Source organism: Embiotoca jacksoni, unplaced genomic scaffold, assembly GCF_022577435.1.
Source record: "Embiotoca jacksoni isolate LCO1_2020_lvr unplaced genomic scaffold, fEmbJac1.0.p SCAF_31, whole genome shotgun sequence".
Classification (NCBI taxonomy): Eukaryota; Metazoa; Chordata; class Actinopteri; family Embiotocidae; genus Embiotoca; species Embiotoca jacksoni.
The window spans coordinates 4,656,444-4,683,537 of record NW_027185383.1 but is presented as its reverse complement, the minus strand read 5'-3'; the positions used below and the strand labels follow the sequence as shown (position 1 = coordinate 4,683,537).

The 27,094-nt window shown below is 42.0% G+C and overlaps 2 protein-coding genes across 3 annotated transcripts; one reads left to right on the top strand and one right to left on the bottom strand.

Annotated features, from left to right (window-relative positions):
- The first annotated feature begins 282 nt into the window (after nt 1-282).
- LOC138207322 (leucine-rich repeat-containing protein 52-like) lies at nt 283-15,684 on the top strand. Of its 2 annotated transcripts, none has more exons than XM_069164473.1 (2): nt 283-1,342; nt 8,974-15,684. In XM_069164473.1, the coding sequence occupies exons 1-2, from the start codon at nt 694-696 to the stop codon at nt 9,300-9,302; spliced, it is 978 nt and encodes a 325-aa protein (XP_069020574.1). In that variant the 5' UTR covers nt 283-693; the 3' UTR covers nt 9,303-15,684. The 2 variants fall into 2 exon arrangements, with proteins under 2 accessions (XP_069020574.1, XP_069020576.1); XM_069164475.1 differs by having other exon boundaries at nt 283-1,347; nt 8,974-9,234.
- Nucleotides 15,685-18,643: 2,959 nt separating this feature from the next.
- Nucleotides 18,644-26,118, bottom strand: LOC138207439 (protein zyg-11 homolog). Its single transcript, XM_069164655.1, has 14 exons — nt 25,940-26,118; nt 25,220-25,385; nt 24,197-24,996; nt 23,869-24,009; nt 22,329-22,505; nt 22,046-22,110; nt 21,682-21,781; nt 21,376-21,426; nt 20,789-20,950; nt 20,637-20,684; nt 20,247-20,447; nt 20,093-20,145; nt 19,564-19,661; nt 18,644-19,293 (listed from the first exon to the last, which is right to left on the bottom strand). Exons 1-14 carry the CDS (start codon nt 25,940-25,942, stop codon nt 19,124-19,126), a joined length of 2,235 nt encoding a protein of 744 aa, XP_069020756.1. The 5' UTR covers nt 25,943-26,118; the 3' UTR covers nt 18,644-19,123.
- Between the last annotated feature and the right edge of the window lie 976 nt (nt 26,119-27,094).

The window sequence follows — 27,094 nt, the reverse complement described above, 5'->3', positions numbered from 1 at the left end:
TGCACAGACTATCATGTATAGCCCGCACATATTTACATCTAGCCTGCACTCTGACATGGATGCAGCTTTACACAACACACCTGTGTCATGTAATCACTGTGCCCAGCAGCTGAAACATTATAGGTCACTATGTAAGTGTCAACTGAGGTGTGTTATACTTGGCAGGCTTCAATATTTAATGTTAGTCTTGCATTACATCCGCTACCCAGACCTTCCACTCTAGCCCCAGCTCACTCCGAAGCGTGAGATCACTCCACAGCTCGACCCCCCCACCAACCTTATCCGCCGCGCGTTCAGTGCGCCCCCCTCATTTGGATTCAGTTTCGGAAGGCGAGAGGATGGCAAGCATGTAGCGGAACAACTGACCGTGACCACCGTAAGCAGCGCAGCATGAAAGCGCGTTACAATGTGCGAATAGCTGCCGTCAACAGAAACTCGAAAAATCAGTGAGATCTGAAACAACATGAAGGCGTGTGACTGTCAAGTTCAACACAGCGGATGCGCGCTGGATCCAGAACCAACAGACAGGATGAACTGAGACGTTACGCGCACGAGGTTGCCACGGACGAGCGTTATTTTGACCTCGGTGGAGATCATTTCTGGGACCAACAACGGCGGTGAGGATGTATCAATGAAGAATGCGAGTGCGTCTGACTCTGTCCAAACGGGGTTGATGAAGCCCTCGGCGGTGTCATGCGTCTTGCCCCGCAGCCATGCGCGCAACTCTTGCGGCTCATAGTTTTGATCCTCGTCACCGCGGGGGTCATCACATCCCCGGTTCTCTCCTCCGGCTGCCCGGACAGGTGTGTGTGTGATGACCAGCTGGTGGTTCAGTGCGCTGGGCAGCACCTGACCACCTTCCCAGTCAACTTGCCGCTGGCCACGCGGCAGCTCATCATCTCCAACAACCGGATCGTGGAGCTGCCGCCTCTTGCGCTCAACTACCTCTCCGACCTGGTCTATCTGGACTGCAGCAACAACTCCCTGACGGAGATATCTGAGTCCACGTTTGGGAATCTACGCAAGCTGGCCTACCTGGACCTCTCCTTCAACACATTGACCCGGATCGAGGACAGGACGTTCGGCCCCTTGGCGAGCCTGGTGATGCTGAGGATGACGGACAACCCGGGACTCTCTGAGATTCACCCGGACGCATTTGCGGAAAACGCAGCCCTTCAGGTGCTGGATGTGAGCCGGAACAACCTGACGGTCCTCAACATCACCTCCCTGATCGCGCTGCCCACCCTGCGCTCCGTGGGGCTCAGCGGGAACCCGTGGAGCTGCGAGTGCGACAACGAGGACCTTTGCTTGTGGGTCCACCTGGAGGGCTTCAAGTTCCAAGGTCTTGTCAGTAATTAATTATATTTTATTCTCAGGAAATTATCAGAACATGATCATTTACTTCGTGTTTTACTGGGTCAAATAGAAAAGGCCACAGAGAACCAATCAATCGTAAATGGCATGCATCCATTGAAAAGATGAATATGATATATGTATACACACTTTTTAGACAAGTGTTTATACAAGTAACCTACAAGTGTACTGGGTGGTTTTTTTTTAAAGGCCTATCAGGGCTCAAATTAAATAAAACAGAAAGCAGGCAACTTAAATAGCAGATACAAAAATGTATTGTATATCTTTATGTTAAAAGGCACCTCACAGGAAGTTTATAACTTGTAACTAATTATGTTTTGGTTGATAAATCTAAGAATGCTTTATGAGCCCATATCCTTCATAAAACAAAAAATAAAAAATACTTTCGGGTTGCCAGGTTATAAAAAAACACTTCCTAGCCGAATTAACCTGTTATGGGGGTTATGAGTTACCAAGAAACGGTGACCCCGCCCCTTTCTTCTCATTCTCTGTGGAATGTAGTTGTAGTTAATATTATACATATTAAGATTGAAATAATAAAGATCTTAAAACTCCAGATTTCAACACAGTGGTCCTTTTATACAGGGATCTCCTCATTTGCAGGCTACTTTGTTGCTGTGTATTCTGAGATAGTTGTTTTTTAATTAAATTAGCACTTAAAAGTTAAACAGTAAGACTGGAGCCTCACGGGGCCCTCGAAATTCAGGGTTGCTGCACTGTTCCCAACTTAGCCTGGTTGGCAATCCAGCTTTGCTGGAAATATTAGTGCTTTTCCACAACCTGGCAACCCAAAGGTTTTTGTTACTACTGTGTTTGAAAAATAATGGGAGTTAAAAAAAATTGAATAGGAAAGATGTGATTAAAAGTCTCTGTGAGAACCTTTCAAGGAAAGGAGGACTTCAAGCCTCCCTGCAGGAGTTCCCTCTCACCATGTCACATGTAAACTCCCTGTCACGTCTACAGCTCTTAGCACACACTGATAATATCTCTATCACCTCCCTTATCATCAGTGACAGTGCATATGAAACAATATGTTGTGCTATGTATAACACGTACACATGTGAAACCACAGCTATGTGGTGAGGTCTTCAAAGTTGGCCCCTTACTCAGCTTTCAGCGCGATGAGGTGACAGCAGTGGAGCAAAGCAGCAGTCAGACTATCAAACAACAAAGAGGGTGAAACAAGATCGTAGGCAGGGAGCCACTTGATTTCTGTTCAAGCAGCTCTGTTCATTAATTCAGCTAGGCTCTGCAGTTTTGGGAGGAAAACAAGACTGTCCTTTATCTCAAAATGACTAATCAATCTCCATCATATTCTGCTTTTAGGATGCTCTGTAGGTGTGATTAATGGATCATAATTGCGCCATCAAATATTGATCTCCCCTTTTCTTTTATTACTGTCAAGCTGATAGATGTGTCTGAAATCCCAATCTTTCTTACTTGGAGTTAATATGCTCATGCATTGGTGTGGATGTGTCACTATGCAAAAGGCAGCAGCTATTTATAGAGTCATACAAAGCAAGAAATCCGGTCATAATTTTAACACCATAGCTATAATGCAACCGCCACGCATACCAAAAAGGTATCCCCTGCTTGTCTTTCTCCTCCTCCACCCCCACCCTCACCCCCACCCCAACACATATACACACACTCACACACAGAGGCCATGGTCCATGTGAAGCTTATAGGCTGAGTCCAAAACGAGTCCTGCAATGGCTGTCCTATTTTCCTGCCGCTCATCGCCTTTTGTCTTGCTTAATTTGGAGTGGAGCCTCTTCCAGTGACAGCTGCCAGCAAGGGAGAAGGCAGACACATACATACATACGCACATTCTCTAACCTCTATACATGCGCGTCTGTCCATCCTTTCCAGGGATACAACAAGAGCACAGACAGAACCTTGGTCTCCTTTAAACCGTCTCTAGACGAGTCATATGCAGGCACACATGCATACAGACTCCTGATTTGTGCATTTCAGACACCAAAACATAGATAAAGCACACTTTTAGTGCTCGAGGGAGGGAGAAGGGAGGTGGAACAGCAGAATAACATTTTGGAGACGGCTGCTCTTCAGCTGCAAGCTACGTCTCCGAAAGCCTTGCTATCTCTCGTCTGGGTCTCACCTGGTTCACACAACACGGCTCGCTTGTCTCCTCGGTTTAGGAGACGCATCAATTGCAAGCAAGGAGAGGGAGGGAGAGGGCGGGGGTGGAGGAGCGGGAACGGAGAAATAAAGCTTCAGGAAGGAACCAACAGATTCTCCTCTGTCTCGCCTTCCTGGCTAGATTAGCACTCTCTCAGCTGTTATATAAGGAGAGTGTCTCGAAATAGAGCAGAGGGTTGATGGGGGAAGGAGAGAGGGAAAGCCCTCTCCTTTGATACCAGTCCCTATGGGAGGGAGGGAGGATAAGGGGGGGTGGGGGGGTGAAGCCAGAAGGGTTTTCCTGCCTGGCTGTCAGGCACATACAAACACACAAACACGTGCACCCACAGAAGGTAGCAGACTCTGCAAGGACAAGGACAGAGATAGGATGTTGGACGGCTTGGTCTCGTGGAGGGGGGGATTGTGTACGAACACAGTATATGTTAAGAACTTGTGTGTCTGTGTTTGTTATAGTGGGAGTCAAACAGCATATTGCGTTAGCAGTGCGCGGCAGCAGCCTTTGAGAGGATCAGAGTAGACTTTGAATTTTTTTGTGTGGTAGAGAAAGCTTAGAGAAGCAGACCGTCCTTGTGCTCTTCAGCTGCTTGCTCATTTTCAGATCACTGAGCCACAGAAGAGCTTCTCTGAGGATACGAGCACAGATTTAGTCGCCGAATGAATAAAATATTAGGAGAATATATATTTCAGTTATCCTGTGAAATTGAATTGTCGAATGGTTGGATTGAAAGCAGCAGTATGATCCCTCTCTCACCCTCTGTTAAATCACACCTCCCACCAACCTGAGCCAGCTTTTACACATTAACACCACATTTTGCCAATGATTGCATGATAACTAGGTAGTAAGCAAACAAGAGATGTTGAGCTCAAAGGGATTTAAATAGTCAGCTATGATATACATTTGAAAATAATTATCCATAAGTAGTGAATAATCAATTGAAATAATTGTTTAAATCAGCTAAAGTTTCTGCATAAACAGATAGCAGTTCACTGATTAAATACTGAGATATGACCAATATGGATAAATGGTGGACACAATTAAATAAAGGTTAAAGATCAACAGCTGAAATTATGAGGATGGATCAAAGTTCAGAGGCTGTTAATGTTGTGCATTAACGGTGCACAGCGCTGTAATGTGCAAGTCGCAGGTGGAAGCTCTAACCATAGTGAGTAAATATTCCAAGTTTCATTGCTTAATCAACATAACTGGTCCGGTGCATCAGCGATTTCTCCATCCACCTGAAACGTGAGCAGAAACCGCAGATCAAAATCAAATTTGCGTAACATTTTTGGAGAAGAGAAGAGAAGAGAAAGGTGGTGTGAGTGGGAGAAACCTGTACATTTTCAACGCATACTGTGAGCAGCCACGTTGTCATGTTAGAAAACCAAAGTGCCATCACACCACAGTTCAGGATGTTTGCAGTGAATGTTTTCCCTCAGACGCCTCAGAAGGTCACAATTGAACTCTGTGTTGACAGTCTGACCCTCGGGGCTGAATTCACGGTGCACAACCCCATCAATGTCAAAGAAAACCCACCGGGTTGCATTCCTGATCTGATGCACCTTTTTAGATTGGACAGTGACTTTCTGCCCCTATGAAACCTGAATGTCACTCAAAACACCTCTCCAGGCTGATTGCTTCATCACCGTCGCCTTCCTGATTAATTTCAAGGATCTCTGTTGCCAATTTTCTGAGTTTGATACAAAATTTGACGTACACCCTCTGCTCATGTCCACGGAGAAATCACAGCTGTGGACTACCAGTGGTCACAAAATCCTGTGTAACTCACGTGCTGTTTTTGATAAAAGTGATATAACTACTTGCTCACTTAGGTTATACTAAGACTTTTACCTTCTCAGTGCACCGTTCACGCACAACAGCAGCAGTCTCTGAACTTTTTGATCCACCCACGTATTAGCTAAAATTAATGAACAGACAAAATTGATAGAAATAATACATGAGTGGTTGAAAATTGTCAGCTTAGTAAAAGTAATGGATATGTGATTACATAGTTTGCTGAAGTTAATAAACTGTTGAAACATTTAGCCGAAGTTATGGTACAAAAAGCTACTTTCTTCCAGTTCAAGTGGGGTAAATAGAAACAGACCAAACTGTCATGTTGCTTAAAGAGGTTTTATTACACTTTTCCTTAGTTTCTCGCATATTTATTTTGTTACCATTTTGGATTTTCATATTAAACATGGCCAAAAGTGAAAAAAAAAATCATATCAAAGCACAACTTAATTTCTTTGAGAAAAAAGCTTGGGTTTTAGAGTGCTCTGAACAGCGGATTAACAACGAGCTGACATCAGCTTGTCACGGATTTTTTTATATGATCATCTCTTTCAAGCAGAGCACAACAGAGAGGTACTGTAACCTACAGTTGTTTGCCATTTGCAGAATAACATTATACTGGCTACATTCATGCATTTCCTTCATGTAAACCTATTAACAGGGGCTTATGTAGAAAAAGTTGTTTATATGGTGCAATCAAAAAGCTCAGAGATAGCTGCTGTTGCACACAGGACAGGACAATAATGTGCATTGAGCAGGGGGAGGCAAAACCTTTAGTGAGTTAGTATTCCAAGTTATGTTGCTTGATCAACATCAGCACTTGTATTACCAGGATTTTGTGACCACTGGTATTGCACAGCTTTTCATTTCGGTTCAAACTAAAAAAAAAAAACAGGTGTAAAAGGTGCCTCAGACCACAGTCCAGACTGAAGGATTAAAATTAGGTATTTCCAAGAGAGGTGGTCTCAGTCGAGATCAAACTGGACCATGGTTCAGTTTGTTTGCAGTGTGAAAACACTTTTTGGATGGCTTGAACTTTCGAATGAATTACAGGAAATTTAGGCAGTGTATCATCACTCATGAAACAACGACAGAAGAAAAAGAACCGGAAAAGAAATCAAAATGAGCCAGAGGAGAAGATGTAGGGAGGAAGGATTTAACTCTAATTTGGTTGGACAAGGAATTTAAAACTCAGCTTAAAAAAATGCAGAAACTTATAAGTTAATCTTTGTGAAGAGAATAAAAGAATAAAAACCATAATAATAATAATAATAATAATAATAATAATACACAGTAGTGGCAACGAAATAAATCTGTCTATTACCTTTTCTCCTTTCAAACTGACAAGGCTACCAGTTGTAGTGACAGCATGCAGACATTAGACACACAACGTATACAAAGTAATCAATGTCAGGTAATAGGGATGTAGGTATGTCATGCAAAGTTCTTTAGTGCACTCACAAAACTGCAGTTTTAAACCAAAATAAAACCAGATCAAATGTTTACAATGCAACAAAAGGATTAGCCTGGGTTGTTCTGGACTTTTAGGTGTGAAAATGCCCTTAAGAAGGTGAAAAACTAACAACTCAGGAACAATAATGGCTAATTTATGTAATTACAATAGTAATGATAACTATACAATTATTCTGCGATGGTCCGCATTTTCCAAAAATATATTTAACAGTGTGCAGAGAGGCAAAGCAGCATTATCTTAATTCTCCTGAATTTGTTAGGTCTGTATGCATAAACAGAATTTTCACGGCAGCAAAATGAGCATGTGTATTTTAAGGCTGTTGGTGCAGAAACAGGGTTACAGAAAACTGTTCCCTGTGCAGAAACTTTCAAGTCTTTTGATCTCTCCCAGTGGGAATTCCCCCTAGCACAAAGGCTTTGAAAAAACAGATGCCAATTAAAAACGGTGGCTGTATGGAGATGGAAACACTCTGTTGTGTTGCCGTTTCTGCTCACAGTCACAAAAAGGCTCAGCCAGCCTTCAGGATTACGTTCTGAAAAATGCCTCTCTTGTCAGCTGCTGCCGAGCTCAACACCCGCCATGTGTCGTATTAAATTTTGACTGATAGGCCTTTGAAATTACACTTTATCCATCTAGTTTTCTGAAAGAGAAGGAACCCAACATTTTGTTGGGATTTGGGGATTTCAGCATCGTCTTAGTTGTAGTCATACCCTACTCCTGATGATGGGAAACTTTATTATCTGTGGCTTCAGGCAGACACAAAGGCCCGAGTCACTCTCTAATCCTGCACAGGGAATAGGAGTTTGAATAATTCATCCCTGAATTTTTCTGTAATTTAATACTGCATCAACTCAAGACTCGAGAACATGGGAAGCTCCTTAAGCTTTGTAGTTTTCTGATAAAGAAGGCAACATTGTTATGCTAGTGCAGTTTTCTAGTTGTTGTTTTTTAGCCGTGTGAATGTGAATATGTTAAGGATATCTGCAGCTCAGTTTGCTGCCATTTACAAATGCTGTGCTGAAGCAGATGTAGTAGTAAACTTGAATTATTCAACAGGCTCCTCTGTTTAATGCCATATTAGTTTCCTTGCTGAGTTGCTTTGCATTTGGTTACAACTCTTACAACATCAAAGGGGCCTTTAAAATTATATGCTAATTATATATTATATCTGTATGTAAGAAATGTTATTTGATATGTGTAAACAAGATCAGCATTAAAATACATTTTAGCCATGATCTAAACAGGCTTTGTTGTTTCACATAAAAATGTTTGTATATTTGTGTTTGTAGTTGCTTTTCTTACTCGTTTCATGTGGGTTGGTAAAAACACAAGGACTGTCATTCAAATATGATCAAACCACGCCAACACAGTCTTGATGAAGTAGGTTAGTTTAATCAAGGAGTTGTTGTTTTTTAACCCTTAATAAAAAATGTTGACTTTGGTTGTTGCCGATTTAGTCGCAACAATTTTGTGTCAAACTCTGAAAAACAGCAACGAAGACCCTTGAAATGCTTCAGGAAGCCTACAGTAATAAAGCAATGAACACTGCCCAAAACCAAAAAAAGGTGCATTATGTCAGTAGTAACCAGGTAGGTTTTCTTTGACATTGATGGAGTTGTGCATCAGTAATTTGTCCTCCTGGGACAGACTGTCAACACCGAGTTCTCCTGTGACGTTATGAAGGAAAACATTCAGTACAAACGACCTGAACTGTGGCGCAATGGCAATGAAAGCACACGTTTCTCACCCTCAATAACACAATTGTCACTCCTCACCACCCCTACTCACCAGATTTGGCTACATGCTAATTCTTTCTGTTCCCTAATATTTTATCCCACATTTTGATGTGCGCTCTCTGCTTAAGTTTTAGGTGTGTAAAACATCACCGATGCAGTAGGACCACTGCTCACAGAAGCATGTGTAAGTCATGTGCGGATTTTGATCAAGCGACAAAAGTTGGAGAACTTACTCGTGAAGGTTACATATACTCTGTGCTCCGTGCACGTCACGATGCTGCGCAACAGGAGCAGTCTTGGAACTTTTTGATCCAACCTATTATAGTATGTTGTTTGTTGTAACACCAACACCCTCACATTTTTATATCGCAAATGGTGATGTACTGTATTGCATTTTCGTCTGATTAACCCTTCTTGGTATGTTTGTGTGACAGACGAGGGCCAGACAGTGTGTGGCTCGCCTGCCGACATGCAGGGCCGTCGTCTGGGTGAGGTGGGCATCCAGCTACGGACGTTATGTCACCAGACTCTGGGCTCCTGGGACTACCTTTTCTTTGTCGTCATCGGCTTTGTCATTTTTGCCGCTGGCACCGTGTCGGCGTGGGTGATGGGCGTCATCATGGTGCTCTACGAGCGCTACATCAAGAAGAAGGACGAGCAGCTCGATGTGGACGACGAGGAAGAAAGCAATGAGACTGGCCACACCTTGAGGGCAAGGAGTGACCATGACAACGGGAATTTAAAAACCTCAGATACTGTTTAAAAGACTTCGCCCCACCCTTCCCACCATGGATTCTCACAGTGCCTCCTGTCAACTTCCACGACTGTCTGTGAAGTTTAAGGATACAGTCTGAGTCTGTTTCACAGGCTCAGCTCTGAAAAAGAAGGAAGGAGACGCAATAGATACGAGGAATGTCTTTCTACTCATTTGTAGTCAGCTTCCAGGTGGTTAAAACACACTGTAGTTGCCGTAGTGGAGGCCCCCAACGCTTCGGTAACACCATATATGCAAATATATAACCTTTTATGTTGTTGGTTTCTGTGTAGTGTTTGAGTGAGAAATGGTCAAACCAACCCATCTCAGTAAAGCTGGTTATCTTGGAAGCAGCTAGCCAGCCATGTTCTTAACATACCGATTATTTCTCCCATTTTGGCCAAAAGAATCTGTCCGAAAACCGGGTCCAATTTCACAAAGATAGTTTAGAATCAAGATAGTGTTAGAGCATTTAAAAATGTGCTCTTCAATTTGTGGAATGCAGTTTGGATAGTTTTACAAAAATATAGAATGATTTTATTATAAGCTAAAAACTTTTCCCCAGGATAACGCTGAACTAGATGTTTCCATGGTAACACTTATCAGCGACTGATGAAAAGAAGGGAAACATGGCTTATAATTTGTGGTTTGTTGACAAAGGTGTTGTGTGAACATTTTTTTTTTTTTTTGACTGGTGAAGTTTTTTTTGTTGTTGTTTTGTTTCATTTCTGAATATTCTCAGTAAAATACCCTTATTACTGGTAAATAATAAGAGGGAAACATTAACTGGACATGGTTGTGTCATGAATGTATTAAGGGACACCGGATACCAGACTTACTTGACTGAAAATTGCTCGCCTGGCGTATGAGTCCAAAAAAGTTTTCTGTCAGTTTCTTTCACATTGTACGAACCACTGCACATCCACATTAGTGTTTCCTCCAGCAACCTTCTACCTTTTCAGGTTCCTGCTTGTTCCACTTTGCATTGTGATAACATCATGCATATTGAAGTTAAATCACTTATTAAAAACTCACAATGGCAAGAGTGAAAAAGAAGATTGGATTTCAGTTGGATTTCAGTTGGAGGTGTCCTGTCGTACAGATTTTTCTTTTTTTTTTTTTTAAATACTTTTTAGGCTGTGGGGGATTTTTCCAATGCAATAAACTGCAAGGCTGACTGGTGGCGCTGTTTCCAAGTACCTGGGAACAGCCCTGGGCTGTGCAGTGATTTTGGCACAGCAGCCACACTACGTTCCTACAACGTCTGTGTTCATGCAGTACAATAATCGGAAAAGAGAGGTTGTAAAATGGTGAAAGTATAATTTCTAAACTTTACACACTGGCCAGAATTTAATCAAATAATATTTTAAAAGTCTATAAGAGCTGTATGACTATGTAATCTAAGGCCATTCATGTGGGTAAAGAGCCAATCTGAAGTCAACGGGCCTGACGGAAATAGACAGTAATGCGCATGTTCTATACGACCACATTTTCAAAAAGCATGCAGAAAATCTGGCTAGCTTCAAAAAAACGTCTTTGCCTTAGGCCTTACTGAGAAACTTGAATGTGGCACCATCTTGTAATCTGGTATCCAGTTCTCCTTAATACACCTATGGATGTATCACTCTTTTTCAATACATCCACGGGTCGGTTGGTCAGCCATGTTTATTTGTTTGAAAAAACTTTAAATTTACCAGGAATTCCGAGTAAATTAATATTAATTGAGATCAAGAGGTAATCAACTTTTGACATCTATCTAAAGTCTGATGTAAGTAATCTAAATCTTTGTGAAACTGGCTCCCACACCGTAAAAACATTTGTACTTTCCTTTCTTTAAATGAAACTAACCATGTCCTGGTTCCAGCTTTATAATTACTGGACAGATACAACTGTCAAATATTTTACCAAATTCTAAATATAAAACCAATGTTGCAGGTGAAAGCTTGTTTTCATACTCTTACAAGTTGGAGCAACACCAATTAATTGAATGAGACAATCATCTTCTAGACCCTTTAGTCACTGATTGCATAGCATTAATAAATCTCCTGAGGACCTCCATGATGGCACCGAGCAGAGAGGGAGAAATGTGACACCTCTATGGAAAATGAAAACTGTTTTGTTGTCATTCTACCCACAGTTATGAAAGGAGAGGACGAACTGCTTTTATGCAATGCATTTAAGTGTCAGTGTATACGAATGAATGTGTGCAAACGCACGCACACAGCAGAGTGTACGATGTAGCTGTATGTGTGACTAATCTTTTGAACAGGCAGAGGGGTCAGTCTCTGCTCCGCTGCTGTGTGGTTTTGTACCAGTAATTCAACCCCTCAGTTATTAGCCCAGAAACACAATGCAGTCGAGGTGTTAGTGTCGAGGTCCGACAGTGCTGGTGAAGCTGAGAGCCAACATGTGCCAACTGCTGAGGTCTGTTTTGGCAGAGGGCCCCCTGGATGGCGAGTAAACAGGACAGTGTTATAACTGATGTCTATTTCATCCTCTCTTTGTTGGGTTTGAGTGCAGCGTCCTCTCTGTTTCTGCACACACTGTTGATGCACCAAAAAGCCTTATGAGGTGTGTACACGCTTTGAGAGCCACAAATTCTGTTCACTAAAAAAGGATTTGGGGATTTAGTGTAACAAACAACAGATCCTACATGTAACCATTGGAGACTTTTTCTTTTAAATAATCTGTTCCTTTAATTTTTTTACTAAGTGAATTCGTTTTTTTTTTTTCATCTGCTGTCTGACTTGAGTGAATTTCCTCCAACTATGCTGCTGAATGAATCATCTCCAGCTGTAACAGTTCTGCAGTTTTGAAAACACATAAATCTTGTCCAAGAAAAATAGGGAACCGAAACATTTCAGTCCACAACAGTAAATATACAAACTTGCTTTGAGATGTCTCTAATTACAAACCTTCTATATTTTTGTGTATAGTTTCAGTATCTGGCTATAAAACTGTTATGTACTTAGGAATGAGCAGGAGGACCAAAAAAATTCCATCGTTGAAACAGGAAAATTCAAAGTAGGCTGCCTCAGTATGTCATCCTCTATACATGTAGTTGTGTGTCAGAATTACTTACTTGATTATATAACACAATTTAACTTTTGAGGGTCCAGAGAGAGAGAAGGCATTGGACCAGGTGTTTTTTCCCTTTTTTTTTTTTTTTTATATATTCTGCTGTTTTAGCTTGGATTCACATGTTTAAATGTATGCAGTCTTGAGTCACTGTAATAGCAGTGATATCTTTCAGAACCGCGAGCAAAATGGAAAAGGCATATTTCACAGGAGACATTTTGACAGGTGTGAATAATGATGGCTGAATTACATTTGTATGCTTCAGTTTTATTTTCCTGATGTCGTCCATGCTGGGTCACGATCACACTCACATGGCTGACTGAATATAAATCAGTCATTGTTAATATTATTAGGAACACCTCTGCTTCAATGTCTGCTGTTAAAATGCCTGCGTTGTTGGACTGTATTCGTGGTATAACCAAAATGTACTACTGAAGAACTAGATTATTATTAGCATTAGCAGTTGTGAGTTAATGGTAGACGGTGTGCACTCTTGACTCCGAACAATCTGTCGCCTTTCTGTAACGTGATCTGCAACACTGCTGAGAAACCTTTCTTCGCACATTTACTGGCACGTGCATGTGCATATTGTTCCACCAAAAGGAACAAAATGCAAAGTTAGCAGTGTATCTACTGAGCCAACAAAATAACAGCAGTCTGGCATACTCTATAAACATGCTGGTTATGATTATTTTTTTGAGTGGCACTTTTTCTGCCTCGGCCATTATAGACGTTTTTCCGAGCGGGAAAAGCACGTGTAATTAATAACCAAGTGTTTGCAGTGACACGTGTCAATTGTGGAGGTTTTTTTTCCTGTTGCAGTTGTGTGTTAATAGATGAAGAAAGCGAGTATGTGGTATATACCACTGCTATTAGACACTGAGGAATGAATCTCATGTTTTTGCTTTGCTCTCCCTCTTTATATAAGCGAGTGCTCCTGACTCATATGTGTAACTATGCATGTACCAATCTAAACATAATGGCATTGCATACATAACTGGATGCCTGAAGTGTCGATCCAAGATGGTGACCCATGTACTGTACCTGCAAGTTGCTTGGTTGAGGAGTTTGCTGAGACGCTTTCTGAACATTTCAACCTTTGGTTCCTCATTGCTAAAATGGCTTTGGATGAAATATTTGCATGGGTTCCTCCGGTATATACAAAATGCATTGCATAACGTGCATGTCTACTGAGGTCTTTGTGCTAAACTCTCGTCTATATCTACATACGCTACATACATATACTCGTGAGCTGCGACTGCGTGGCTGTATTACATTCTGTTAAGCACACTGATGATTAGGCCATGTGATGCCACAGGCAAGGGTGAGGGTGCAGACTGGAAATAGGATAGCTGGTTGCCCTAATTCATGTCAGCACAGTGACACATATGGAATGACAAAGAATACACACGTATCCCCTCATTAATAAACATGTATATAGTTGCTGCACACAAAGCGAACGTCTGAAGATGAGTATCGATAGTTTTGGCTCCATATGAGCGGCATTGTATCGCAGGTGAATATGCTGAATTTCAATATTATACTAAGTGGATGAGCTGAATTTCAACATTGTGCACTTTTTTGTTTTACACCCCCACACTTCACACTCACCCCATATTTAGGCACACGTATGAATGTGCTTTAACACACAGAGACAAAAGCATCGGTTCTGCCTCCAACACAAACCACCTCTGGGTAGAGCATTCTGTGTAAAAGCTCACAAGGACTCTCACTAAACTCTGTATTGCTGATACTAACCAGAACAGCATCAGCCCACACCAAAAAAAAAAACTCTTAATCGAAAAATTTTAAGAGATTTTTTTTTTTAATTATTATTATTCCAAGAGTAAAATGAGAAAAAACACGAGCGGTCACAATCTTCTCTTCAAACTCGAGGCATGAAAGCATATAAGTGTATTTCCCAAACTGCTGAACTAGCAGGCCTTGAGAGGATAAATTGTAGTACTTCAATTCAATTCAATTCAATTCAATTCAACTTTATTGATATAGCACCAAATCACAACATAGGTTATTTCATGGCACTTAACACATTAACGTCCTTACAGCAAGACGTTACAATATTATACTTAAGGGAATAAGGTTGTAGTGCTTGAGAATGGGTGTTTGTTTCCAACTCCCATCAGCCACCAGCCAAGCCAAGGTAGTGGTCAGGATGTCCTGCAGGACAGAGATGCACTCGATGGCTATGTCACTAACACAGCTGTGACTGCAAGCCAGTTCACTGAACAGACGAGGGGAAATGCACACAGCTATCGTTTTTTTTGTTTTTTGTTTTTTTTTGCACCCATTGTGTGCATCCACAGAGCTGAAGGCAAACAGGCCACAGTAAAACGCCCGCAGACAGGAGATGTGACATCAAGTAAGAGTGGCTCTAACCGACCGTAATAGCCCTCTGACACATCTACTTACAAACACGCTCACTCCCTCACACACACACACACACACACACACACACACACACACACACACACACACACACACACACAAGAAAGGAAGAAAAATCCTTTAGTCATGGAGCAGGAGAGTGACTTACACCAAAGTTAGAGATGAGGGATCTATTTCCAGTGACTGGTGCTTGGAAACTGGGTGCCTGTGTTTCTGGTATTTCACAAAAACTTCACTATTAATCACTGCCACATGCGGAGGACGGCACCAAATTACTGTCAGTCGACTCCAACCAGCCATTTAGCTGCGCTAAGCTGGAACACAACAAGCTCTGAAGATGGAACATCAAGGAACTGCTGCAACTTATATTAAGTTACATATATTTCTTATGGGTACATTTGTAAATACACAAACAGTGTATAATGAACACTTGTGTTTTCTACTCTCGTTTGCTTTGATGATTTGTTATTTGTGGCCACACTGAATCACAGAATAAGCCTGGTTTTCATGAATACTTGTCATTGTAAATTACTGATATTATTGTGTTCTTATCCTACTGTATGTTTTCTATTATACACCATATTGACGAGCTCCTCGCAGCCCTCCTCCGGGGAGAGTGGCTATTGATTGACCATAGAGAGTAAACCCCGGCCTCCACTTGGCAGAGAGGAGGATGGTCCTACTGTTCCATATCTACACACAGGCTCAGGGGCCTGCCAACTCTGTATCCTTCCCCAGCAATAAAAGGTCATTTGAGAGGAGATGGTGTGTCCTTTTGTGCGTCACAGTTCTGCCTGGAGAAGTGTTGTTTTTTTGTTGTTGTTTTTTAGTTTTTTTTTGCTTCGTCTAGCTGTCTAACCTTTCTTCCTCTTCTGCTGCTCTTTAAATAAAGTTTATCTTCCCTCTTGCTTGTATTTAGAAGGTTAGTCGGTGTCTAATTAGCTTCCAAGTAAAACAAACAAAAAAAAACCTGTAGAACCTGACACACGCAAACATATGCAGACCCAGTCACAGCTGGAGATGTGTTGCAGTGTATTCTGGGTGCCGGACCAGTTCACAGTTGTGTTAATCCAACAGAACTGGCTGCACCAGTGAGATAAGGAGATGCTTACTCACACTAAGCTCCAACTCCAAAGCAGTACAATGATGTTTGAGACTGCGAGAGGGAATCTGCAAATTGGTCTGCTGTATTTTTACACAAACAAATGTGGAACATGAAAGGGACGTTCACCCCCCTTCCTCTTATCTCCTGCATGTCTCCATTTATCCCTCCCTTGCTTTATTTATCTCCTCTAAATATATTTTTGGACAGAAGTCCTATTTTTTGCACCTGTCATTTTCCCAATAGCCATGTCTATTTAGAGCTTTTTGCCAGTGACTATCTCTCTGTCCCTTTGTGCGGAATGGTTTGGCATTTTGTGAAATTTCTTTATGCATTTTCTTGCTGATAGATAGACGATCACTTACATGTGTAAAAAGTATGAAGCAAACACCAGAAACAGAATAGCTTAGCTTTGCATAAACTTTTGCTTGTAGGATATAAAGTCTGTTACTTAAAGCAGATGTCTAATGAGGCAGGACTTACCAGGCCGACGCTTCTCTTCTGTTTGATTACTTACCAGATGCTGTGCGTGTTGTTTAGTAAACAATCTGCAGGCTGCTCCTTCGGTTGCAGACCTATTTATTTTATTTTTTTATTGTTTCCACGGGGCATAAATATCCAGAGTCCTTCCCACAGTTTCCAGCAATAAATTCAATGCACAACTTTCTTTACGACATCACAAACTTTAGCGCCACAGCTGTCCAAAACGTTTTTACTTCCGGGTTCAAACTCCCGACAACAGCGCTCTTCCTACCTGTATACCTGAGCCCTGATTATCTAAACACGACACCCAATGTAAACACAGTGAATGGCAATTATATTCTGTTTATTTTTTGGCAACATATTTGGCTACAACGATGCTCATATAGCCTACAAACTAAGCAGACTTTTAACATTTTCAAATTCGTTTCTCTGTTTTCAACAGGTTGTTCTATGTTCCAGGAGTAGCAACTACTTTCTCAGGGTCCTGTGGTCCACAAGTTTAAATAACACTTAATGGGAACAGAACAAAGAGTCCTATATTGCCAGATCCTCTTTTTCAAGAAAACTATGTTCGCCAACTTTTTTTTTTCCAGTACCCTATATGTTCTCAAAGTCCTTTGTTCCTCAGATTTGGTTTTCATTTATTTTATTAGGAAGCCCCATTAATCTAAACATTTCTTTGGAAACCTGGCCAAGGTAGCATCATACAAAACATAATAGCCTACCAAATCAACCATAAAACAGCAAAACACACTTTAAACACAGTGACGTCTTAAGAAAAAGAACCACATGCCTCAGTCACCACATTTTTTTACGATGTCCCTAAATTCATCAATGAATAAATTTTAGGTCATCTTGTAGTGATTTACACAGCATTGCCACAGAGAAAGAAAATGTTGTTTTCCCCAGATCTGTCAGAACCCAGTACGAATAAATAACAAGCACATGGAGGAATGTAGCCTATAACTACCAGAGCGAAACAGAGAATGGAACAGACGTAGGCTGGACGTTTACCAAATATTGCCTTATCGATAAAAAATACACCAGTGATGATGTCTGCAAGTGGCTGAGGACATCCAACCAACTAAATCATAAAGAATGCAACGGCGAGTCGGACAAGTGACTTTGCATTTGTAATGAAATGTAGAGATGCCTAGTACATTGAAGTATGTTCCTAGAGTAACTATTATGTTCTCAGGGTCCTACATTCCTCAGATGTACATGGCACATAATGGGTATAGAACAAAGGATCATATGTTCCACATATTGGGAACCTAAAATGGATGTTCCCCAGCTCTATACAGGATATATGACATCAGCTTTGTGGATCAGAGTTGAACTGGTGAACAGTATGCTCTTTGTCCAGCTTTTGTGCTAAGCTAAGTTAACTGGCTACAGATAGCTTCAAAATTAACAGTGATTACTGAAGTTCATGTCCCAAACTGTTGCATTCCTCCTGCAGTTCTTTCCTTCTGTTTTTCCTCTTTTGTCTATTTGATAGTCTTTCTGCCTGCTTCTCTCCGTCTCTCGTCACTTGAATATTGATAGTCTCTTTGAGCCACAGAAATTTAAGACCTGATTAACAAAGTGCACACCACCCTTTGTTTACCTGTTCACATGCTATCTTTTCCGTGCACACAGCAAAGCCTCATGCAAGCTGACCCGCTATAACCCTACAGCCTCTGGAAAGCAGTGTTCTTTTCCCACACTTCTCATAACTTGAATTTCTCATGGTAACATCACACCATGTTCACTATAGGGCTCTTGACCTTTAATCCCAGAGGACCGCCATACTGAGTTTAATGTTTAGGAGGTGAACTGCTGTTAAATACTGAGTTTGGGTCACCTTCTGTAGCTCGTTTCGAACACGTAGCCACCTCTGGCTGGAAATAACTAACCTGGCTGAATCACAAGCATGCAAAGCCACATTCTATTTAGTCGACCTCTTTGAATTCCTTCAGGGGATTTTCTTTTAAAAAGGTGAATCGGGAAGATTTGACACTTAAAAGTTGAACATGGCGGTGCAACTCGAATATTCATGTGCGCTTGTTAATCCACTTTTCAAAAGGAATTATTAATGGGTCAACTTATAATAGACACTCTAGATGCCTGTGAGCAGTTCTGTCTTCAAGCTGTATTACATAAAATATAATGAATTCAGCAACTAGGATACTGAGGGGGGAGAGAGGAGAGGAGAGGAGAGGAGAGGAGAGGAGAGGAGAGGAGAGGAGAGGAGAGGAGAGGAGAGGAGAGGCTTATTTTCAAGAAACAGACAAACACATTCAGGCTGCTTTGGTTTCTTGTCACTTATCACATAAGATGCTGATTCTACACCTCTACAGATTAAATAATATATTACACAAACACATCTTAAGGGACAAAGAGCCCCAAAGCTACAGTGCTAAAGCACCCTCTAGTGACAGGTTTTGGAACTAAGCATAATACTGAAACACTTGGCTGTTTTTAGAAGCAATTTTGACTTCAAAATAGTGAAAATAGGACATTCACTACTCTGTAATCAACACATTTAGTTTCCAAATGAAATAAATAAATTGCTTAAAACTAGATTATGACACAAATAACTTTTCGAAATTACACCCTCTATATAACAAATACAGTACAATGCAATTTTAAATCAAAGAAGGTTGGCATGAAGTGTCTGCATTTTAATACTGTATCTGCAACCTTACACCTACCACATTTTAGACACTCAGAAATGAAATCAAATAAAATCCCCCTCTTTACACTTTTGTCAGGAGTTTTAAGGCTCTGTCCGGTTGTCGCTCGCTCCCGACCGACTCTGGTTCTCTACCATACGCAGGATGCTATCTGATAGCCCTCTGATGTCGGCGTGTGTGTTGGGATGTGCAGCCAAAGCACTCAAGAGTTCAATCAGGCCCTCCTGCTCCAGCATGCTGCTGTAATGTGACGCTAGAGGAGAGAGGAAGTGGTAAGAAGATTAAAGAGGAATCAAGCCCGACAGCCCCAACACCACCTTACCGTTAATAAACCAGACGGTCCATATGAATCGATTCATGAGATGTAATTTTGCGACCTACGTAAAATAATTAAAAACAGTTACAGCCAGCTTGAATTTGCACTGGAGTGGCTTCTTTGAAACACATTTAGTGAACCCCATATGTAAACCAGAACTCCCCATGATCCCCCAGGGGTCCCCACAGTAGTGTTTGTGTTTCTCACTGTTTTGACTGCAGACCAGATGTATGGCCCAGACTGCCCACAGCTGCACTCCTGAGGGCTGACAAGTCTGGAGCAGAGGGCAAAATGGACGGAACGACCTGAAACGGAAACATCAGAAATAGAAAAAATAAATAATGGACTTTTCTTTAATTGCACCAGATGGTCAATTTTCTTCTGCATCAATTCAATCCAGTGTATTACAGGTAAGATGTTACTGACAGAAACTTTTTCTGAATAGGTTTCAGAGTGTTTTCTCGTGATATTATCATACAGCAGTTATCTAAATGTACATGGTGTTTCAAAGCAGGCCAGTGTACATACATTAAATCAGCAAAAACTATTCCAAACGTTACGTAACAGTGCTACAGAGAGACTGGAGGATGTGTAATTGATGGGAAACCATTTCAGTAAAGTGTAATGCAACCTTAAGCTTATTTGATGTTAAACTGAGCAGACAGAACGAGTAAAAGCATTAAAAATGCCTCCTCAAATCTTTCTTTCCGTGCTGTCCACTTTGCTTTTCTCTCACCTGTAAGACACCATTTCTCTCTCGAGCTGAGTCCACGTTATGATGGAGTCATGCTGTGGAGAAAAAAGGACACATTGAGACGAGCCAGTGGTGGATTTTACCGTCTGTTGCATTAAAAAAAAAAAAAGAGAAAACAACAGCATCCAAAACACACCAGCTGCTGCAGTACGGTGGCACGGAGCTCGTCGTCCAGCGTCCAGGCTTCTGCTCTGGAGGCGAGCTGCGCCAGAATCCCACCTGCAAAGTAACGGACCCCCACCTCCACCTGGGAGTCCTGCAGGAGGCTGAGGATGTGCTCCAGAAGGTCCTCGTCCATCAGGTCGGCCTGCAGTTCCTCTACCTCTGCTATGTTGTTCTGCAACACAGGGAGACAAATGACAGTAAAATTTTTACAAAAAGTCATTTGGCAGATGGTACAGGAACTATTTATTGTAAGCTTGCCTACAGATTAACTTCCTTTTTTTCCCCTTCTGTTTAATCAATTTTAAATCACATAATCACATTTACATTATCAACACCACATATATACACACACTGCACCCACCAGAAGGCCGAGAACTTTCTGTTGAATAGAGGGTTCGGTGTAGTAGGACTACAATGCAAAAACAAAAGAAGAGAGAAAGGGACTGGATAAGAGGAAAACTGTTTCCGTGTGGGTGCATTTTATGTATTAATGTGTTTTCTGGGCTCTTCTACCTCCAGAAGCTCCGCGTACAGCTCCAAGCCCTGGCACTCGATAAAGCAGCGTGCTGCTGCGGGCATCTCATCCGTCAGGTTCCACAGAGCACTCAGGGCAAACTTCAGAGTGGAGTCGACCACTCCGACCATAGCTTTCTGCTGCACGATAGCCAGCAGTTGCTGTTAGCGGACAACAAGAGGAGGGAAAATAACGCAAAGGGAGGTTTATAACAAAGAAGGACAGTAAGAAAGACAGAAAAAAAAGAGGAAATAATGACCATTTTTGTAAATAGATAGTAGAAATAGGAAGGTGTGCAGCATAAATGGATAAAACCACACATTCAATAACTGAAGTGCAGGGAGCAGCTTGATTACATGAACAAAAAGAGGTGAATGAATAATGGAGCAACAGTAAGCTGAGAAGGACAAGTGCACGAAGCGATGGAGTGACAGTGTCAGCACGTAGATGAGTGTGTACAGTAAGTAATGGAAAATAAAGTAGGTGAGAAAGATGGAGAGAGAACTGGAAATATAGCCATGCACATTGAGTGCTAAGCCGGGGACGTTGTGCGTTGAAACAAAACACCTTCAAAGCGTTAATGTACCTTCATAATAAAGACGTCCTTGCTGAGCTGTGCGGTCTCCTCTGTGGATAACTGCACATGAAACAAACAGATGAGTGCTCCATTTGCTCTTTTTTTTCTCCTAAATGTCACACTAGAACAAAGAGCGCTTTTACCCCACAGGGAAATCGGCCTCATTCAACCAGACTAAACGAAAACATAAAGCTGGCTGTTGAAACGAGTGTCACAGAGGTGCAGCAGCTTTTTCAACAGGTAGGACTAACAGGTGTCATTGCTATTTTTCCCCCGCAGCAGACTAATGTGCAGTTAAGTGAGCGGAGTCTTGACCTTGGTTACCAGAAGGGAGATGACAGCCACAGCCATCCTCTGAAGGGTCGGATCCACGTGGTTGCTCAGCCAGTTAATCACCAGCGTGGCTGCTAAATACCTGAACCGTGATGACAGCAGGGATGAGGAACATAGGAGGACAAAAATAAACCAGTGATGCACTGACAAAGCTCAAAATTTGCCCTGCATTTTAACATCTGGAAGAACTATTTCTGTTGGCAGGTGCATTTCAAGACAAAATATAATTTCAGCTGGATCCAAATTTGTTGGAAAAACATTGTAGTGCCGCTCTATGAGTATGCTGATTATTTTTGGCTACCATGAGCTGAGTAGTCATATTACAGCTGAGGGAAAGTAAACTAACTTGTCAAAAGGAACATCCTGAAGGATGTAGACACTGCTGAGCGCCAGCAGACAGTTCTTCTGCACCTGGAGAGATGGAAACAGTTAAGGAATAGAAGAAGCATATGAAAAAAATGTGTCTATGACATATCGTTGAGCAACTACAGATACTGTCTGAAGGTGGCAGAAAAGGAGCTGCAGCAAATGTTAGGCCTGAATCAATCAATCAAAAACCCTTCGGTGCCATATTTTGCTGTTGTGTAACTACATGATATCATTATAGATCTTAAATTGGGGACATTGACCTGCTGGTGGTTGGGGAAGGTCTTCATGGCGTACAGCAGCTGGGTGACAGTGGAGCTGAGCAGACTCACGGGCAGAGCCTCTGCCAGGTCCTGAGTGGTCAGGTTGAACACGCACGCCGTGGCCACCATGTTTATGTGCAGGGAGGTGGTGTGCTTCTGCATCCCACTCACAACCAGCTGCAGGACACGAGAAACATTGGTGACATCATCAGACGTGCCAAAGAATTAGTCATAACTGGTGTTGGTCATTGTTGGTACTGGGCTGCATATTGTCTGGAATAACTCCCAGCTACGTGTTTGTGAGCAACCTTCACAGCGAAACCTACTCGCCAAGCCGGCTGTGCAGTTGAATTGGACTATTTTATCTGTAAGGCTGCACTAGAAACGGCCTCATCAGCTCGTCTCTCTGATCACATTTACAGTAATTACAGTAATTACAACACAAGGTCACAGGACTGATTGTTCTAATTGAGCTTTGGCATTATCATTACCCACTTTACCCTGAATAGGGTCTCTTGTTGGGCGAAGGGGGGTGACACCCTGGACAGGTCACCAGAACAACGAAGGGCCATAGCAGGAAGACAGAAGACAGACAACCATTCATGCTCACATTCACACCGACAGGCAATTTAGATTAACCAATTAAACTAACTGGCATTTCTTTAGACAGTAAGAGGAAGCCGGAGTACCTGGAAAAAACCCACACTGGCACAGGGAGAACATGCAAACTTCAAACAGAAAGGTCCCAGGCAAGGTTCGAACCCAGAAACTTCTGACTGTGAAGCGACAGTGCTAAAAGGAAATCTTGATTTCAGTGAGATTACCTGTTGAGGAAAATAATTAACTAACTAACTAACAAGGTAAAACTACAATATTTAATCCTGCAGTAAGTACGTAGAGATATTTTGCATCACTGGAGTAACATCTCAGTTTGTGGACAACGTCACGGTATACAGACTATTTAAATTGTGTGTATCAACTGAGGCACACTCTCCTTGAAATTGATCTCATAACAAAAAGTGGTTTAGATAATCTAGCTAAACTATTGCTTTATTTACAACCAGTGGAATCATCTGATTGTTTGTTGCCCCGCTGGTGCTTCTGGATATGAGTGATTATTCTTATTGGAATAATGATATTCTAATGAATAGAAAAATAAGATAGAGTAAGAGTTGTAATAAACTGTAATCAGATAAAAAGAGATGAGGCCTTAAACTAATGAATAAATATTATCATTAATGATTATTTTGGAGATTGTCTATATTGCTCAATTAATCATTTAGTCTGTGAAAAGTAGCCCGCAGAGATGTCTTCAATTTTGATTAATTTGTCCAACCAACTATCCAAAACCCAAAGATAATCAATTGACTGTCATATATTAAAAAGAAATACAACATATTTTCACATTTTAGAAGCTGAAACCTGAGATTGTTTGGTATTTTTGCTTGAAAAATGAAATCAAATGAATCATGCCCGTGGCTCTAGTTGAGATGTTCTGTGTTACAATACTGCAGTCAGTGAAGGAACCAGACCACAGCACCTTTAGCACGTCTGGTTGTGGTCTGTCAGTGTCAATGGTTAGACTGTAGAGATGGACGAGGGCCTCTCGTACGAAACACTCCCGCTCTCTGTACCTCCTGAGCGCCTCACACACCTGGTTCTGATTAGCCTCTCCAGTTACCTGAACACACACAGCAGAGCAGCAGCATCAGAGACAGGAAATGCAGTGCAGCAAGGATACAAGCTGAGCCTCCAGTCAAAGATTAATGAGAAACTTATGCAAGAATCAAGCTTGTATTTCTACCCACTATACTCTCTGATGTCCTCACATCTCACTAACCATGTAGATGCTAATAATAGATCCTTACTTGTAGGTTTTTCTGCGAAGAAAGGACATCACAGGAGCTAACCCCAGTGGCCAGCAGGCCTAAGAAGACCAGTCCAGTCCTGGACACCACAAAGGCTCTAACTGCAGCTTCAGTGATCCTCTTCCGCCCGGAGATATCAAGAGAAACAAGCGAGGGGAGGAGCTGGGGACTCCCCTCTAGAAGCTGCCGCACCGTCTCATCTGCGTCTTTTCCGTCACTGTCATCCAGAGCGAAGTGGTCATCTGAGAAGTCCAGATGCCTGAGAGTGTTAAGGTGGCTGAAGACAAAGAGCAACCTGGCGGGCGACATATCCAGCTGCCGCAGCCTGTGGGCGACTAGAGATCTAAGGGTGTTCTTGCACTCAAGGAGCGCAGTAAGGTTTGAGATGGCACTGGAGGAGATGTCTAGAGTCTCCAGGAGAGGGAGAGTGCAGATATCCTCAAGGACGGCATCGCTGAGGTCTGTGCTGGCGAGGTTGAGCATCCTAAGGCCCTTCAGGGAGCTGAAGCCAACACGCATCCCGCCATCCTCCCCAAGACACTCCCAGTCCAGACGTAACCCAGTGAGGGACAACTTCTGCAGGCTCAACCTGCACTCTGGGGTGGAGACCAGGCCCGAGACGACGTCGGCCCCTGTTAGACCCCCAGAGACCCAGGAGGCATCTAGTTCCAGGAGCCGGTGAGGACAGAGGGCCAGGCGGAAAGCTTCTGCAGATACCGGACAGCAGCGGATGGAGGCTTGGCGCAGGCGGAGCTCTTTGCAGTTTCGGAAAATCCCAACAGTTTTGTCATTCAGTACTCCTTGAAGGGAGAAGCAAACAGAGTTGTATTAAAAAGAAGAGGCATCATTTAGAATTTTGTTGGTATTTTTGCCGAAAAACTGTCACCTTTTACGATAATGTTAACTGATAAATCTTTTCTTCAACGTGCTAAAGAACTGCGATTATCTGGTAGCTGCAGTGACCCTCAGTTGCTGATATATTGATGTTTTTGGGGTCTCTTTTTTTTAGTTTCCCTGACCTACCTTTAGATGCCATCCTCTGCAGTAGTTGGTCTGCCATCTCTTGTGTGAGGAGCGGGGCCCAGATGAGGCTCATGGAGCCGTCGGCTCGCATGCTGCACAGAGTGTCCAAGCTGCTGCACACCTGAGCCAGGCAGAGCTCGCACAGCGCCTGGGGGCCCTCAGCATCCTGCAACACATCACCAGGGAATCAGTCACATGAATACATATCAAAGAGTAGGTATAGGCGCAAGTGCAGTCATCTTAAAAACTAAGCTCACTCTAATAAGAAATAAACTTAATATTTTGTATTAATTTCGGTGAAACTACCCATTAAAACGTAAACATATTGGGACTTATTGGTCTGTCAGGATGAATAACATTATGTTGTATAGGCTAGATATATTTTAGAGGATTTTGTTTAGTGTTTGTTCACATTTAAAACATTTATTTGGCACATGTAGACGCTGGCAGTTGTCTTCTTCCTCAGGGCTCAACGGATCCACACTGACACAGGATCTCCACCGTTGCAGGAGTCTAATTTTATCCGCAACAGATGAGGCACCTAACGTAGGTAAAGCCCGTCTAAACCACCTAATCCAACCGGACTCTGTAGGGCAAAGTGGACAAAAGCAACTGGCTCTTTCAGCGCGCTATAAAAACTAAGCGTTTATCACCGAGACAAAGTGCGTGGAAATGAAACCCTGGAAAGGTTTGATAAAAAGGAAGGGGGGTCAAACTCACCATGCTGGAAAAGTACAAAGTCGACAGGGGAATTAAAATTTTTTTAAAAAAGCAACGGTGACACGTTGTTCAGTAACTTTTTAAATCAAGAAATCATTATTATTACAATTCATTTTCAATTCCTTCGCAATAAATGAAAGAATAATAATGAGAATGTCCTCTGTTTTGATTTCGTCGCCGCTGCTGATCGTCGAGTGTCAACTGTCACTGCCAGGCTTGCTATTGGTCAGGTTGCATGACGTCAACGATGGCTTGTTTAAAGGTAGGAGTTTGTAGGAGTTTTTTTTTAAAGTGTAGTTTTTGTGATGATAGTCCAGAAACCGATGTGCATTTATTTTGGGAATGCCCATTTGTGAACAATTTCTGGCAAAACCAATGTAAATTCGTTACTGAAAATACTGCTGAAAGATTTATCCTATTTTGGAAGAATGTAGGCTATTATTTGGTCTGCCAAATGAACAGAAAGACACTTGTGTACATGATAAATCCTATCACAATAATAGCCAAATCCCATATCCAAAACATCAATAAAAATCAATTGAACACCCTCAATTGAACACCCTCGTTTGAACACCCTCAAACACCCTCAAAACCCTCATCTGTTGCACTTTCTTGCACGTCTCTCCTGTCAGGAATACACCTGTAACATCTGAGAAGGTAAAATTGGGCAGTGAAGTGGTTTAGCCACAAGGAGGGGCTCACAGAGAGAGATGGATTTGATCTTTTTACCAGAGTGACTGCTTGGGTCCCTTATTGTAAAAAGTGAATTTTCAAATATGAATGATTTGATTACATTAAATACAAAGACCCAAACTCCATTCTGTGCATGAAAAGATGAAAAGACTCTCAGCAGTGATGTTCACACTCTCTCAGAGCAAGGGCTATATTAAAAGGGGGGCATCTTATCCATGAGGCTACATGGGGTGGAAAGGCATGTTGTCTTCTTAAAATGTCCCTCTAATGTGATATTAGAATACAAATAAAGCATGTAAGTGACCCACCGGGACACAAATCCTTCTTAGGGTTTAAAAAAAACATGTCACCACTCAGAAACAACAACAAAAAATGACATTTTTCCTCCGACCACGTAAGACAAAGCAATATTTACTTGTGAGCTGTTGTCACGGTTTATTGCCTTAACGTAAACAAAAAAAG